Source organism: Dendropsophus ebraccatus, chromosome 2 (genome assembly GCF_027789765.1).
Source record: "Dendropsophus ebraccatus isolate aDenEbr1 chromosome 2, aDenEbr1.pat, whole genome shotgun sequence".
NCBI classification, from domain to species: domain Eukaryota; kingdom Metazoa; phylum Chordata; class Amphibia; order Anura; family Hylidae; genus Dendropsophus; species Dendropsophus ebraccatus.
The window spans coordinates 105,896,492-105,909,554 of NC_091455.1; the positions used below are offsets into that span (position 1 = coordinate 105,896,492).

Genomic DNA, 13,063 nt, shown 5'->3' on the forward strand with positions numbered 1-13,063 from the left:
AAAGTGTAGCCTGAAACTCCTCCACAGTTGCAGTCAACTAACAGCAACTTTCACTGCTTTTTGGCTGGCTAGCACCATTTTAGCCAATCAGCAGTGAAATTCATTATGAGCACAGTTGACTGGCAAGCGCTGTAACAGCCAACCAGGCTGCGTCACTATGCTGCCAATCAGGTGTAAATGGGAGGGAGAGCAAATAAATACATTGCTTCCAAAAAGCAGGAATGAAACATGAATTCCATAGTGGAAAAGCAATGTAACGCGTGACTTACCTCTAAGGATCCAGAGCCTGGTTTCTTGAAACTGTACAATTCCTGCAAGATTTTGTATTCCTCCTGAAAAACATTACAAAATCAGAAACATAACACTGCATAGGAGAACATGTGACTTAACAAGGAAAATAGGGCTAGTTAAAGCACTAGCAAAAGGTCTAGATGCAAGAAATCTGGGGCATGCTATGCTTTTCTTAAAGTGTACCTGTCGTTATAACTTTCCAAATTCGAAATCAACAGTAGATGTGATATAAAACAAGTTTGCAATATACAGTTCATTCATTATTTTTGTTGTTATCATGCTGTAAAACAAAGCTGAACTTACCAGAAATCCAAGTCCAGTCTCCTGCAGGCAGATTTTCTGACTTGTGCTGGTTTGAAAAAACAGACTAAAACACAGGAATTCCGGCCAATACAGAGAGTCACAGCTCAATGTGTCCATCAAACACATAACTGCCTTCTCTGTGAACGGCCTGTCAGATTGCCTGGGAAACACTGGACTTCTTGTTTTCTGACTCTTTGAGGAAAATAAAAAAGTCAGAAAACAGGAAGTGCCATATTCTCCATGATAACAAAAAAAAAAGAAACAACAACAATTAACGTAAATTGCAAACTTGCTTTATATCACATCAACTTCTGGTTCAGAATTTGAAAGTTATAACTACAGGTACACTTTAAAGTCTTTTTCTGAATTGAGTGATGATTGTCCATGATACTGTGGTGACTACTGGGGATGGAACACAACATATGTGCCCAGTTTTGTTACCATATTGAAAACAGAATGACATATCCCAGAGGTACAAAAAATGCAGCTCTCCTATGGCTGTAAAGGCACAATGGGAACTACAAGTTGTGCACCACTGTTGTAGTTACTGCTGTAACCAAAGTATTAGGGAAGCTTCACACACACTGTATCGCTGTGAATTTTCTGCTGCAGATACGCAGCAGATTTGATGTAAATAACTGAACACAACATCAAATTTGCACCATCAAATCTGCTGCAGATCTTCTGCGCATCGGTCGTGTGTGTTAGCACCCTACAATTGATTTGCTTTGAATCTGCAGCAGATCCTGTACATGTGAATGCACCCTTAAGCTGGGTTCACACACAGTATAATTCAGGGTGCGTTCACATGTACAGGATCTGCTGCAGATTTGATGGCGCAGATTTGAGTCTGCAGCAGATCTGCAACAGATCCGCAGCAAATCCGCCGCAGATTTGATGGCCCAGAATTGATTTGCTTTGAATCTGCAGCTTCAAATCCGCGCCATCAAATCTGCTGCAGATCCTGTACGTTTGAATGCAAGCTAAGGCTGGGTTCACACTACGTATATTTCAGTCAGTATTGTGGTCCTCATATTGCAACCAAAACCAGAAGTGGATTGAAAACACAGAAAGGATCTGTTCACACAATGTTGAAATTGAGTGGATGGCTGCCATTTAATGGCAAATATTTGCTGTTATTTTAAAACAACGGCTGTTGTATTGAAATAATGGCAGTTCTTTATTGTTATAGGGCAGCCATTCTCTCAATTGCACCTTTGTGTGAACATAGCCTTTCTGTGTTTTCAATCCACTCCTGGTTGAGGTTGCAAAATACTGACCAAATACTGACTGAATATTGGCTTTGTAATAAGCTGTGAAAGTGCTACATAAGTTTAACTGTGTACTATTTAAAGATCAGACACATGCTTCTCTTTCTTTCATAAGGGCACATATCTCACTTAGCAAAAGTTTTGTCCCACTCTACATGTGCTTTGCTCATACATACCTGTGTGTACATCTCTTTGAATGGATTCTTCACTGAAAAGAAATCTAAATCTATATCCAAGATGTAAGCATTTCCTTTTTCCAAGACTTGTACAATGCTTTTAGCAAGTTTAGCATTTAAATCACTATTTGTTTCCATGTAGTCACAAGGGGAAGAGCCCTTTCTGAAGTTGTCTTCTGCTCCATCACACACAGCAAAGGCAACTCCCTGTGAAGACGCACATTGAAATGCAGAGGCAGGACCACCTGCTATTTCATCATTTTCTGCAAGCTTGAGTTTTTTAGCAGCAGATTCACCTTTGTCTGCATCTTCACAGCCTGGTTCCATCACGGGGTTCAACAAAATGACATCCAAATGAAGAGGTTTGGGGTTTTCAAGCTGTTCCTCAGGCACATAAAGACCATCACTTAGAAAGTAATCATCTGTGCTTGTGACCCTGAATTAACAAGATTGAGAACATTTGTGCAGAGTACAATTTAGAATTCTGATCTTTACATCTCATGAATACAGGTCAATGTGCAACAGTAAGGAATCTATTCACTCCAATAAATGTGTCTATGAGAAGTATAATACTTTAGCAAAATGACGCAAGTCAGCCTCAAGGTTCCAGGGAATTCAGCAGGATCCACATAATACCAGTACCACTAGGTTTTATTCTTCACACAGAGACAAAGGAAACAACAAAAACAATACAGAATGCGGTTTAACCTGTACAGTATATATTACCTTTTGAGCAAATGTTTTAGTCTTCATTTAGAATAAAATGTACATACATGTGCTATGGCAAAAACAGTCCAGCTGCATTAGAAGATTTAAACTAAACTGTCAGGAATGTTTCCAATAGGGAGTTCAGCTCTAGGATAAAAGTATTCACTTAGGCTCCATAAAATTTAATAGTATAAAATATGATAATACTATAATGCAGTGTGGTTAAAAATATGCTACATTTTTATGTTTAGAATATAGGAACACTCCAACTGTATTACAGCAAGTATTGTCTCTTGCACTTGTTACATATTAAGTTTAAAAAAAAGACACACAACCATCAGGTTCAGCCAAGGGAGTATATATATATTTCTACATATGCATTATTGCTATTTTGTCTAAGCCTGTTTTAAAGCCCCCCACAGTTTCCACTATGACCAGCTCTAGACTTTCAGAGATTCATTGTTCTTTAGGTAGAGACGACTTTACCTTAAGGAGATATATTTTTTATTTTTTTTTCTCCAGGCGGAGGCAGTGTCCCTTTGTCTTTTGTGGGGAAAATGAATCTCCTTACCCATTGCTCTTACACCCCCCAGCTCTATAATGCCCCTCTACGTGCCTAGTTCAAATACTTTGTCACCCTAAGGCATAATAAAGATGTATTTTTCCTCAACTAGCATAACGAAAAATGGAACTATACTGCATTTATCTTTCAAGAGCGGATCTTCCAGTTCTGCTAGTAGCTATTGGAAACTATGGACAAGCTTGTTGACAGACAGATTTCTGACAGTTTAGGTGAGCCCCTATAATACAGTTTTTAAGGTGATCTTTTAGAAATTTCTTGATACCACACCCCTTTTGTCAGATGTTTTGAAGTGTCTACAAAATGTCAAAAATAAATGTGGCACAGAGCATGCAGGAGAGTTCTTGGAACAGAATTCTAGAACATTTGCAATTATAAGCCAGCTCTGTTTACTAGACACCGCTCTGTAACACTAGCAGTGGCTGTGCCCAGTACTGCAGCTTCTTCTCAATGTCTTTAACTGACAGAGCTGTAATACCAGAAACATCCACTACTCAAAGGTGTATGCTGACGTCAAGTGAAAGGAAATACTGTAGAAACCTATTGGAGCCCTCCCACCCTACTTCCCTCCGCCCAGTTTTGTGTCCAGGGCTGCTGCAGAATATTGCTCTAAACAACAGACTTGCTGCTTTTAGAATATTGTGTAGTGCACTGTTGCGCAGCAGCTCTGTGCAGGGAACTGGCAAGAGAACAATGGGCAGGGGAATGAGCAGTGATGAGAAGCTGAGGAAGACAAAATTATGCTGGATTCACTGCCTGCTCATCTACAAATAAAAATGAATTTAAAAAAAAAAACAGCCAGCAGCAAGATCTGAGAGGCAGAGAAGGAGGTACAGTAGTACCGATAGGATACAAGGGCGGGCCAGACAGGTGAAAGGTGAGTTTTTCTGGGCACAGCGCCCAGTGCTCTCTTTTTTCCATTCCCCGGATGCCTGCAGCTTGCTCTGCCCTTCATACGATTGGTGCATACGTTGGGATGTAGCAGTTTTTGAGCCTTCCCCACCGTATGCGGGCAACCGCAGATTCTCCAGTCTGTTTACAAAGTTTTCCTCACCTGCCCTAAAAGACGGCACCCAGTGTATAAGACGACCCCTGACTTTTGGAAAGATTTTCCTGGGTTAAAAAGAAGTCTTATACACAGGAAAATACAGTACTTTTTATCTCACCCTCCAGTGGAGTCAGCGTGGCTCTGGTATAGCCATGTGGATCTCGCACTGGCCGCCGCAAGCATATCACGACCCAGGTTCAGACTCAAACCAGGAAGTGGCTGATGATGCGGGGGACAGTGGACCCCTGCGCTGGAGCAGGGGAGGTAAATGCACATTGTTAAGTTCAGCCACCTCCTCCCTGGCTATTTTTAAAGAAGTGTGCGACCCTGGATTTTTTTTTTAAATTTACAAATACCTAGTACCCTGCCTAGCTTCTTGAGAGCCTACAATTAGATATATCCCTAGTACATTTCTTTGGGTCACAAAATTAGTTGTACACTCAGCTTAAAGCAACTCTATACCCACAATCTGACCCCTCCCCCCAAACCACTTGTACCTAATGGATACACAATCTAAGTCCCGGCCGTTGGGCACGGGGCTGCCAGTTTAAAAGTTGATTTTTTAGGACAATAACTGCATCACCTGCCGAACGGACCCCAGGACAGATCTTGGATTAAAAGCAGCTATCTGAAGGTACGAGCGGTTTGGGGGGGAGGGGTCAGATTGTGGGTACAGAGTTGCTTTAAGGGGGATATATATATATATATATATATTCCTATTTGATATGCCTTTATTCTACATCACTCTACACTATCACTGTATACCATCCATAATTTGGGTGTAGTGTACACACTGCCCATTTATCAAATTATTCATTGATAAAATACTTGAATAGATATTTTATTACACTATTCATTAAAGCAGTTCACCAAGAAGCCGATGTGTCATGGTTATTGAATTAGAGAACATCACACATTATCTGTAGGTAAAGAATGAAAAATACCTAATTGTAGTTGTAGACTTGTCTTTGCCAACCAGAAAGAAGTGCTTGCCTTCTTTGATCTGCTGAGCCCACGAGGGATGGAGCCATAAAACTTGAGAGAAGTGTCCAGCATACACTACAGGCATGATCCAGTTCTCGATACTTAACTCGCTACAGAAAAGTAAAATACATGTGAGGAATAAAAGTAACCTGCCAACCCATATAGTAAGCTGCAAATATCTTATTAAAAGATTAGCAAAAGAAACCAATAAATAAATCAGCATAGCAGATCTCTAAGTCTATACCACACATTGCATTTACAATATTTGTGTTGAATATGTTACAGTATACAGCCAACTGTACCATGTGGCATTAGAAAAAAAAGCCAACACCTAAATTCTCTCAAGTTTAGCTTCCTTATACTTTCTCAATTTCCTAAAATACTGTATCTGCATTATCATCAATTTACCTAAAAACAGATTTAATCATTTTGTATTTACTTCTTATCAGTTTCTGGTAAAGCTGGGTGACGTTTAGAGGTTTTCTGTTAACGTACTCCAGAGGAAAATTTTTGAATCACTTTTTGCAGCCAGTTGATTTGTCAGTGTTGGCACATGTGCAGGGGCAACTGCAGGGAATTGGGGCAAAAGAGTGCATGCTCCAGCATGGGATAACATGTAACCAGGAGACCTGCTTGTCTATTATACAATAAGAAAGTGGGGGTGGAAAGACAAAGCAGGGGCAGCAGAGAAGGGAAGGCGCAAGGAATGTCATAGACACACCCCTGTAACACAGTCCCTGGATTATGAAAAGCCTTTTGTTAAAGTCAACAAAAATTTAGAAAGAAAGATACACACTGAATGCATGCGCAATGCTCTACTGGTAGCTGGCAGTGCTTTTATATGTACAGTCATGGCCAAAAGTTTTGAGAATGACACAAATATATTTTCACATGATCTGCTGTCCTCTGGTTTTTATGTGTGTTTGTCAGATTTTTTTTATCACATACAGAAATATAATTGCAATCATATTATGAGTAACAAAAGCTTATACTGACAGTTAGAATGAGCCCATTGTTGCACAATCAATGCTTGCATTTTGTCAGAATTTGTCGGTTTTTGTTTGTCCACCCGTCTCTTGATGATTGACCACAAGTTCTTAATGGGATTAAGATCTGGGGAGTTTCCAGGCCATGGACCCAAAATCTCTATGTTTTGTTCCCTGAGCCATTTAGTTATCACCTTTGCTTTATGGCAAGGTGTTCCATCATGCTGGAAAAGGCATTGTTTATCACCAAACTGCTCTTGGACGGTTGGGAGAAGTTGCTCTTGGAGGACATTCTGGTACCATTCTTTATTCATGGCTCTGTTTTCAGGCAAGACTGTGAGAGAGCCGATTCCCTTGGCTGAGAAGCAACCCCACACATGAATGGTTTCAGGATGCTTTACAGTTGGCATGAGTCAAGACTGGTCTAACGCTTACAACGTCTTCTCCGAATAAGCTGTTTTCCAGATGTCCCAAACAATCAGAAAAGGGGATTCATCAGAGAAAATTACTTTACCCCAGTCCTCAGCAGTCCACTCCCAGTATATTTTGCAGAATATCAGCCTCTCCCTGATGTTTTTTTCTGGAGAGAAGTGGCTTCTTTGCTGCCCTCAAGACCAGGCTTTGCTCCAAGAGTCTCAGCCTCACAGTGTGTGCAGATGCCCTCACACATGCCTGCTGCCATTCCTGAGCAAGCTCTGCACTGCTGGTAGCCCGATCCCGCAGCTGAAACTTTTAAGAGACGGTCCTGGTGCTTGCTGGTCTTTCTTGGGTGCCCTGGAGCCTTTTTTGGCAACAATGGAACCTCTCTCCTTGAAGTTCTTGATGATGCGATAGATTGTTGACTGAGGTGCAATCTTTCTAGCTGCGATACTCTTCCCTGTTAGGCCATTTTTGTGCAGTGCAATGATGACTGCACGTGTTTCATTAGAGATAACCATAGTTAACAGAAGAGAAACAATGATGCCAAGCACCAGCCTCCTTTTAAATTGTCCAGTGGTGTCATTCTTACTTAATCATGACAGATTGATCTCCAGCCCTGTCCTCATCAACACACACCTGTGTTAATGGAACAATCACTGAAACAATGTTAGCTGGTCCTTTTAAGGCAGGGCTGCAATGATGTTGAAATGTGTTTTTGGGGATAAAGTTTATTTCGTAGGCAAATATTGACTTTTGCTGTTAAGCTGATCACTCTTTATAACATTCTGGAGTATATGCAAATTGTCATTTTAAAAACTGAACCAGAAGACTTTGTAAAAATTAATATTTGTGTCATTCCCAAAACTTTTGGCCATGACTGTACAGTAATTCTACGCTGTAACTTTACCTTTAAACCATAACTATCAACTTTAGCCGGGGGCAGGATACACTGTCAAAATTCTGCCGCCGCACTCCTTGCAGCAGTGTGTCGGAATCTGAATACTTACGGCAGCACCGTTGATTAAACTGTATACAATGGAGCTGCTGGAAGATTTCTCTCTCTGGATTCTGACAGTGTATCCTGCCACCAGCATAAAAGAAAAAAAAAAAAAAAAAACTTTTCTGCAGCTGGTAGCTCTGGACATGTTTCAAATCACACATGTGAGGAAGAGTCAAAATCTCTGGACACCCTTTTATTTCAGAAATAAAGGCAAAATGACATAAGTGCATATCTTTAGGCCTAATTTTTGAAGCACAATATTGGATCAAGGTCTGGTTTTTCCAATGGAAGGTGGTCATGTAGCATACCAAAAAGACCAGAATTGTCTCAGAAATCAATTGCCACAATCAGATTAGCAATCTCTCTTGCGGCTAAAGAGTGATCACTCGTCCATATGGATCTTCTCCAGATCTTTCAGGTCGGGCCTGTCACTGGAAAATATTGAGGTTCAGTTCCCACCAAAGGACTTTTAAATGCTTTTTTTATGAAGCCACTTCTTAGTTACTCTGGCTATGTGTTTTGGATCGATATTATGCTGCAAAACCAAGCAACGAACCATCTTCACTGCTCTTATTGAGAAAAAAAGGTTGTTGGATAAAATTTTGCAATACATGGCCCCATCCTCTTTTCAATATGATGCAGTTAATAATAATAATAATACTTTTATTTGTATAGCGCACACAGATTCCGCAGCACTTTAAATAGTTTTTCCCAATTATTGCTCCCTGTCCCCATTAGGGCTCACAATCTAAATTCACCTATCTGTATGTTTTAGATGTGGGAGGAGACCGGAGTACCTGAAGGACACCCAAGCAAACACGGAGAGAACATACAAACTCTTTGCAGATGTTGCCACTGTTTTCTTGGATTGCACTCATCCTTCTTCTGCCAAACACGGCGAAGGGAGTCAATACCAAAAAGTTCTATTTTGGTCTCATCTGACCACATGAACTTCTCCCATGCCTCCTCTGGATCATCCAGATCATGATTGGTAAATTCACACGGGCCTGGACATGCGCTTGCATGAGCAGGCGGAACTTGCCTGTTCTGCATGATTTTAATCCATGACGACATAGTGTGTAACCGTAATCTTTGAGACTTTGGTCCCAGCTTTCAGGTCATTGACTAGGTCCTTCTTTGTAGTCCTGACCTTTTTCATAATCATCCTTACCCCACGAGGAAAGATCATGCATGGAGCCCCAGATAGTGACAGTGATCTTGTGTTGCTTCCATTTCCTAATAATTGCACCAACAGTTGTTGCCTTCTCACCAAGCTGCTTGCCTACTGTCCTGTGGCCCATCCCAGCCTTGTGTAGGTCTACAAATTTTGTACCTAGTGTCATTAGACAATTATTTGGTCTTGGCCATGGTGAAGAGATTGGAGTGGGATTAATTGTGTGGACATTTAGTTTTTTTCTTTTTCATACAGGTAACGAGTTAAGGGAGGTGCAATTTATACTGGTAATGAGTGCTGAGTAGGAGGGCTTCTTAAAGTAAAACTTACAGGTTTGTAAGAGAGAAAATTCTTGGTTTGCAAATTAATTAATTAAAGCGACTCTGTACGTACGTATCTGACCACCCAAACAGCTTGTACCGTCAGATAGCTTCTTTTAAAGCCACTCTGTACCCACAATCTGACCCCCCCCAAACCACTTGTACCTTTGGATAGCTGCTTTAAATCCAAGATCTGTCCTAGGGTCCATTCGGCAGGTGATGCAGTTATTGTCCTGCTCATTCCTTCCTGCAGTCTCTGACAGCCTTTGTGTTTCCCATCCTCTCCACTTCTTCTAGAATGTGCCTCCACTTATACTCAGCCATTCACATTGCTGTTTAGAAAGGTTTCTGTCACTGTCCTCTTGCCCAGCTAAACCTGTCCTCTTGCCCAGCTCTGTGATTCTCACTTCCTGATTGGTCCATGCTGAACACTTCCCCAGTGCTCTTATGTGACCACACAGACCTCTGACAGCAGCCCTGCTTCTCCATTCTAGCCTGTTGTACTATACTACTGCATCAGAGGGATCTGCAGCTCCATCCTATATCTACAAACTGCTGCAGTTTCAGGTTTATGCACCTACTATACATTATAATCCGCATGCTGATTGCTATACTGCATCGTAACTTATAATATTTCATATCCAGCTTTCTAAATGTTCGATTCATTTGTTTTACTTGTTATTCAAAATAAAAAAATATTTTTGGGGTGAGGAACCAATTGTCTACATTTCAATGATTTCTTATGGGAACATTTGCTTTGGTTTAAGAGTAATTAGCATTACAAGAACAGTCCCAGAACAAATTATGCTCGTAAGCCAAGGCACCACTGTACTTATTTTCTCCACTGTAGGTAAACTTCTAGATTTCTGTACACATTCATTTACCAATGTTTTGCTGTAGTGCTGCCATGGGTGCAGACTAGTTGCCCATGATTACATTTTGGGGTGCAGAATGGGTTACCAGAACACAAAGGATGCAGGTAAAACAGTTTGGAGGCCATGATGTCTAACCAGTTAATTGACAGTGATTGGAATTATCTACAAAGACAGTCATTATAGATAGGTGCTATCTGCAGATAGTCCAAGTCCGACTGCCTCCTCTGACCCGACCCATGCCATAAAATGCCGGTCACGAGTTGGGAAAGGGGTTAAGACAGGCTAAATATTAAAATAAAACAGTTTTAAGAAGAATTCAATATGATACATGACAACACAAGTGCAGTGCACTAAAGAGTTTGACCAGACTAGGTAATTTTTTTTATTGAATTTTAAATAACGTTTAAAAGAGAACTTTTTTATTGCATCAAAACAAAGACAAAATACACTACAAAAGTAATAAAGATATGGCATAAAATAATTCAAGGTACATAAAATGTGAAGAATTATTCTTATTTGCAATGGTATGCATTATGCGTTATGGTGAGGTTAGCTTATAACAACAAGATAGAGGGACAAAGATATGTTCAATAAAAGAAAAAAAAATCTACCATAAATCATAGGAGTTAGGGATATCATTAGCAAATAAAGGGAGAAAAAGAGGGAGTGCCTAGAGAAGAGCAGTACAAAGAACAATGGCAAAAATAAAACAGAGAGGGCTAACTAAAGTGAAGGCCTTGAAAAAAAGAAACAATGAGCAATTTAACGTTAAGTAACACAGGAGTTATTTAATTGCATTTATTAGAGAGGCCTCACAACTAAGAGGAGAGAAGAATTTACTATGGTAGGCCAAACGTGTAGGGTTGGAGTTTTAAGATGCTTCCACCTGATCTGGTACATATACTGTCTGCTATTCTTGTCCCCAATCTGCTAAAAAAAAAAAAAAAACAGCTGTGTGGTGTTACAGGTAGAAAATACAGTGCGCTGCGTGGTGTTACAGGTAGAGAATACAGTGCGCTGCGTGGTGTTACAGGTAGAGAATACAGTGTGCTGTGTGGTGTTACAGGTAGAGAATACAGTGCGCTGTGTGGTGTCAGGGGTAGAGAATACAGCGTGCTGTGTGGTGTCAGGGGTAGAGAATACACTGTGCTGTGTGGTGTTACAGGTAGAGAATACAGTGTACTGTGTGGTGTTACAGGTAGAGAATACAGCGTGCTGTGTGGTGTTACAGGTAGAGAATACAGCGTGCTGTGTGGTGTTACAGGTAGAGAATACAGCACGCTGTGTGGTGTTACAGGTAGAGAATACAGCGTGCTGTGTGGTGTTACAGGTAGAGAATACAGCGTGCTGTGTGGTGTTACAGGTAGAGAATACAGCGTGCTGTGTGGTGTTACAGGTAGAGAATACAATGCTGTGTGGTGTTACAGGTAGAGAATACACTGTGCTGTGTGGCGTTTTCTACCTGTGAGTTTTTGTGTCAGTTAATGACACAAATGATTTAAATAAACAGTATATACACTGTAGTTTTTTTAGGCCATATTACCCAGCCCTAGTAACATATCTCCAAACCTGCAATTCCTGCTTTAGTAAGCAGAGCTGTCCAGAAAGAATGTCACCCCTCCGGCCCTGCTCCATGCACAACAAAATACTTAAACTGACACTAGAGTTACATAGTACACTACATGACGACATGTTCAATTCTAGACTGTCTACTCAGTGATAGCTTTCCTTGTATACCCCCCCCTCAAATAACATGCTGACTGTCTCTCAGAAGAGGTAATACATGTAGCAGAAGAAAATTTACAGCAAACTGTACAAAATGTTTTCTCCAGAGAAAATTCTTCAAACTTGATATATTAAGTTGGAAGTAGAAAGACAAACGTTTCCTAGGTCATGCAATAATTACTGCTAAACCAGAGCCTTGTACTCATACTTCCTCAGGGGTTACATTGCTACAAACCTGGCGTGTCAAAATGACTTGCCAACAAACTAAATCACAGTCTTCTCCAACACTGTAACTGTATCTGAAAACCAATTCTAACTGAAGTCTACAGAACTGTAGATCTTTTAGAAATCGTCAATTATTTATAGCTAAAGAATATGCAAATATAGAACCTGTGTAATAGCTTACAATTAACACTGTGTCATATATATATTACAATACATGTTACTTGGCTCCATATATTGCAGGATAAAGTGAAGATGATTTTTCTGGCTGCACTCACTGAGATTATAATATATTATATATATATATATATATATATATATATATATATATATATATATATATATATATATATATATATATATATATATATATATATCTATCTAACTATAAATATCTAACTATATATATAACTATATATATATATATATATATCTACACTCACCGGCCACTTTATTAGGTACACCATGCTAGTAACGGGTTGGACCCCCTTTTGCCTTCAGAACTGCCTCAATTCTTTGTGGCATAGATACAACAAGGTGCTGGAAGCATTCCTCAGAGATTTTGGTCCATATTGACATGATGGCATCACACAGTTGCCGCAGATTTGTCGGCTGCACATCCATGATGCGAATCTCCCGTTCCACCACATCCCAAAGATGCTCTATTGGATTGAGATCTGGTGACTGTGGAGGCCATTTGAGTACAGTGAACTCATTGTCATGTTCAAGATACCAGTCTGAGATGATTCTAGCTTTATGACATGGTGCATTATCCTGCTGAAAAGTAGCCATCAGATGTTGGGTACATTGTGGTCATAAAGGGATGGACATGGTCAGCAACAATACTCAGGTAGGCTGTGGCGTTGCAACGATGCTCAATTGGTACCAAGGGGCCCAAAGAGTGCCAAGAAAATATTCCCCACACCATGACACCACCACCACCAGCCTGAACCGTTGATAAAAGGCAGGATGGATCCATG

The 13,063-nt window shown here is 40.3% G+C and overlaps 1 protein-coding gene across 2 annotated transcripts in view; it reads right to left on the reverse strand.

The window, feature by feature from the left end:
* The window catches only part of C2H5orf22 (chromosome 2 C5orf22 homolog), a 41,688-nt gene that overhangs the window by 18,185 nt on the left and 10,440 nt on the right, over nucleotides 1-13,063 (reverse strand). For both annotated transcript variants that reach the window (XM_069958136.1, XM_069958137.1), the window contains exons 3-5: nucleotides 5,322-5,471; nucleotides 2,042-2,477; nucleotides 270-332 (exon numbers count right to left, since the gene is read on the reverse strand). In XM_069958136.1, coding sequence (XP_069814237.1) covers nucleotides 270-332; nucleotides 2,042-2,477; nucleotides 5,322-5,471 — 649 coding nt within the window. The remainder of the gene's footprint in view (nucleotides 1-269; nucleotides 333-2,041; nucleotides 2,478-5,321; nucleotides 5,472-13,063) is intronic.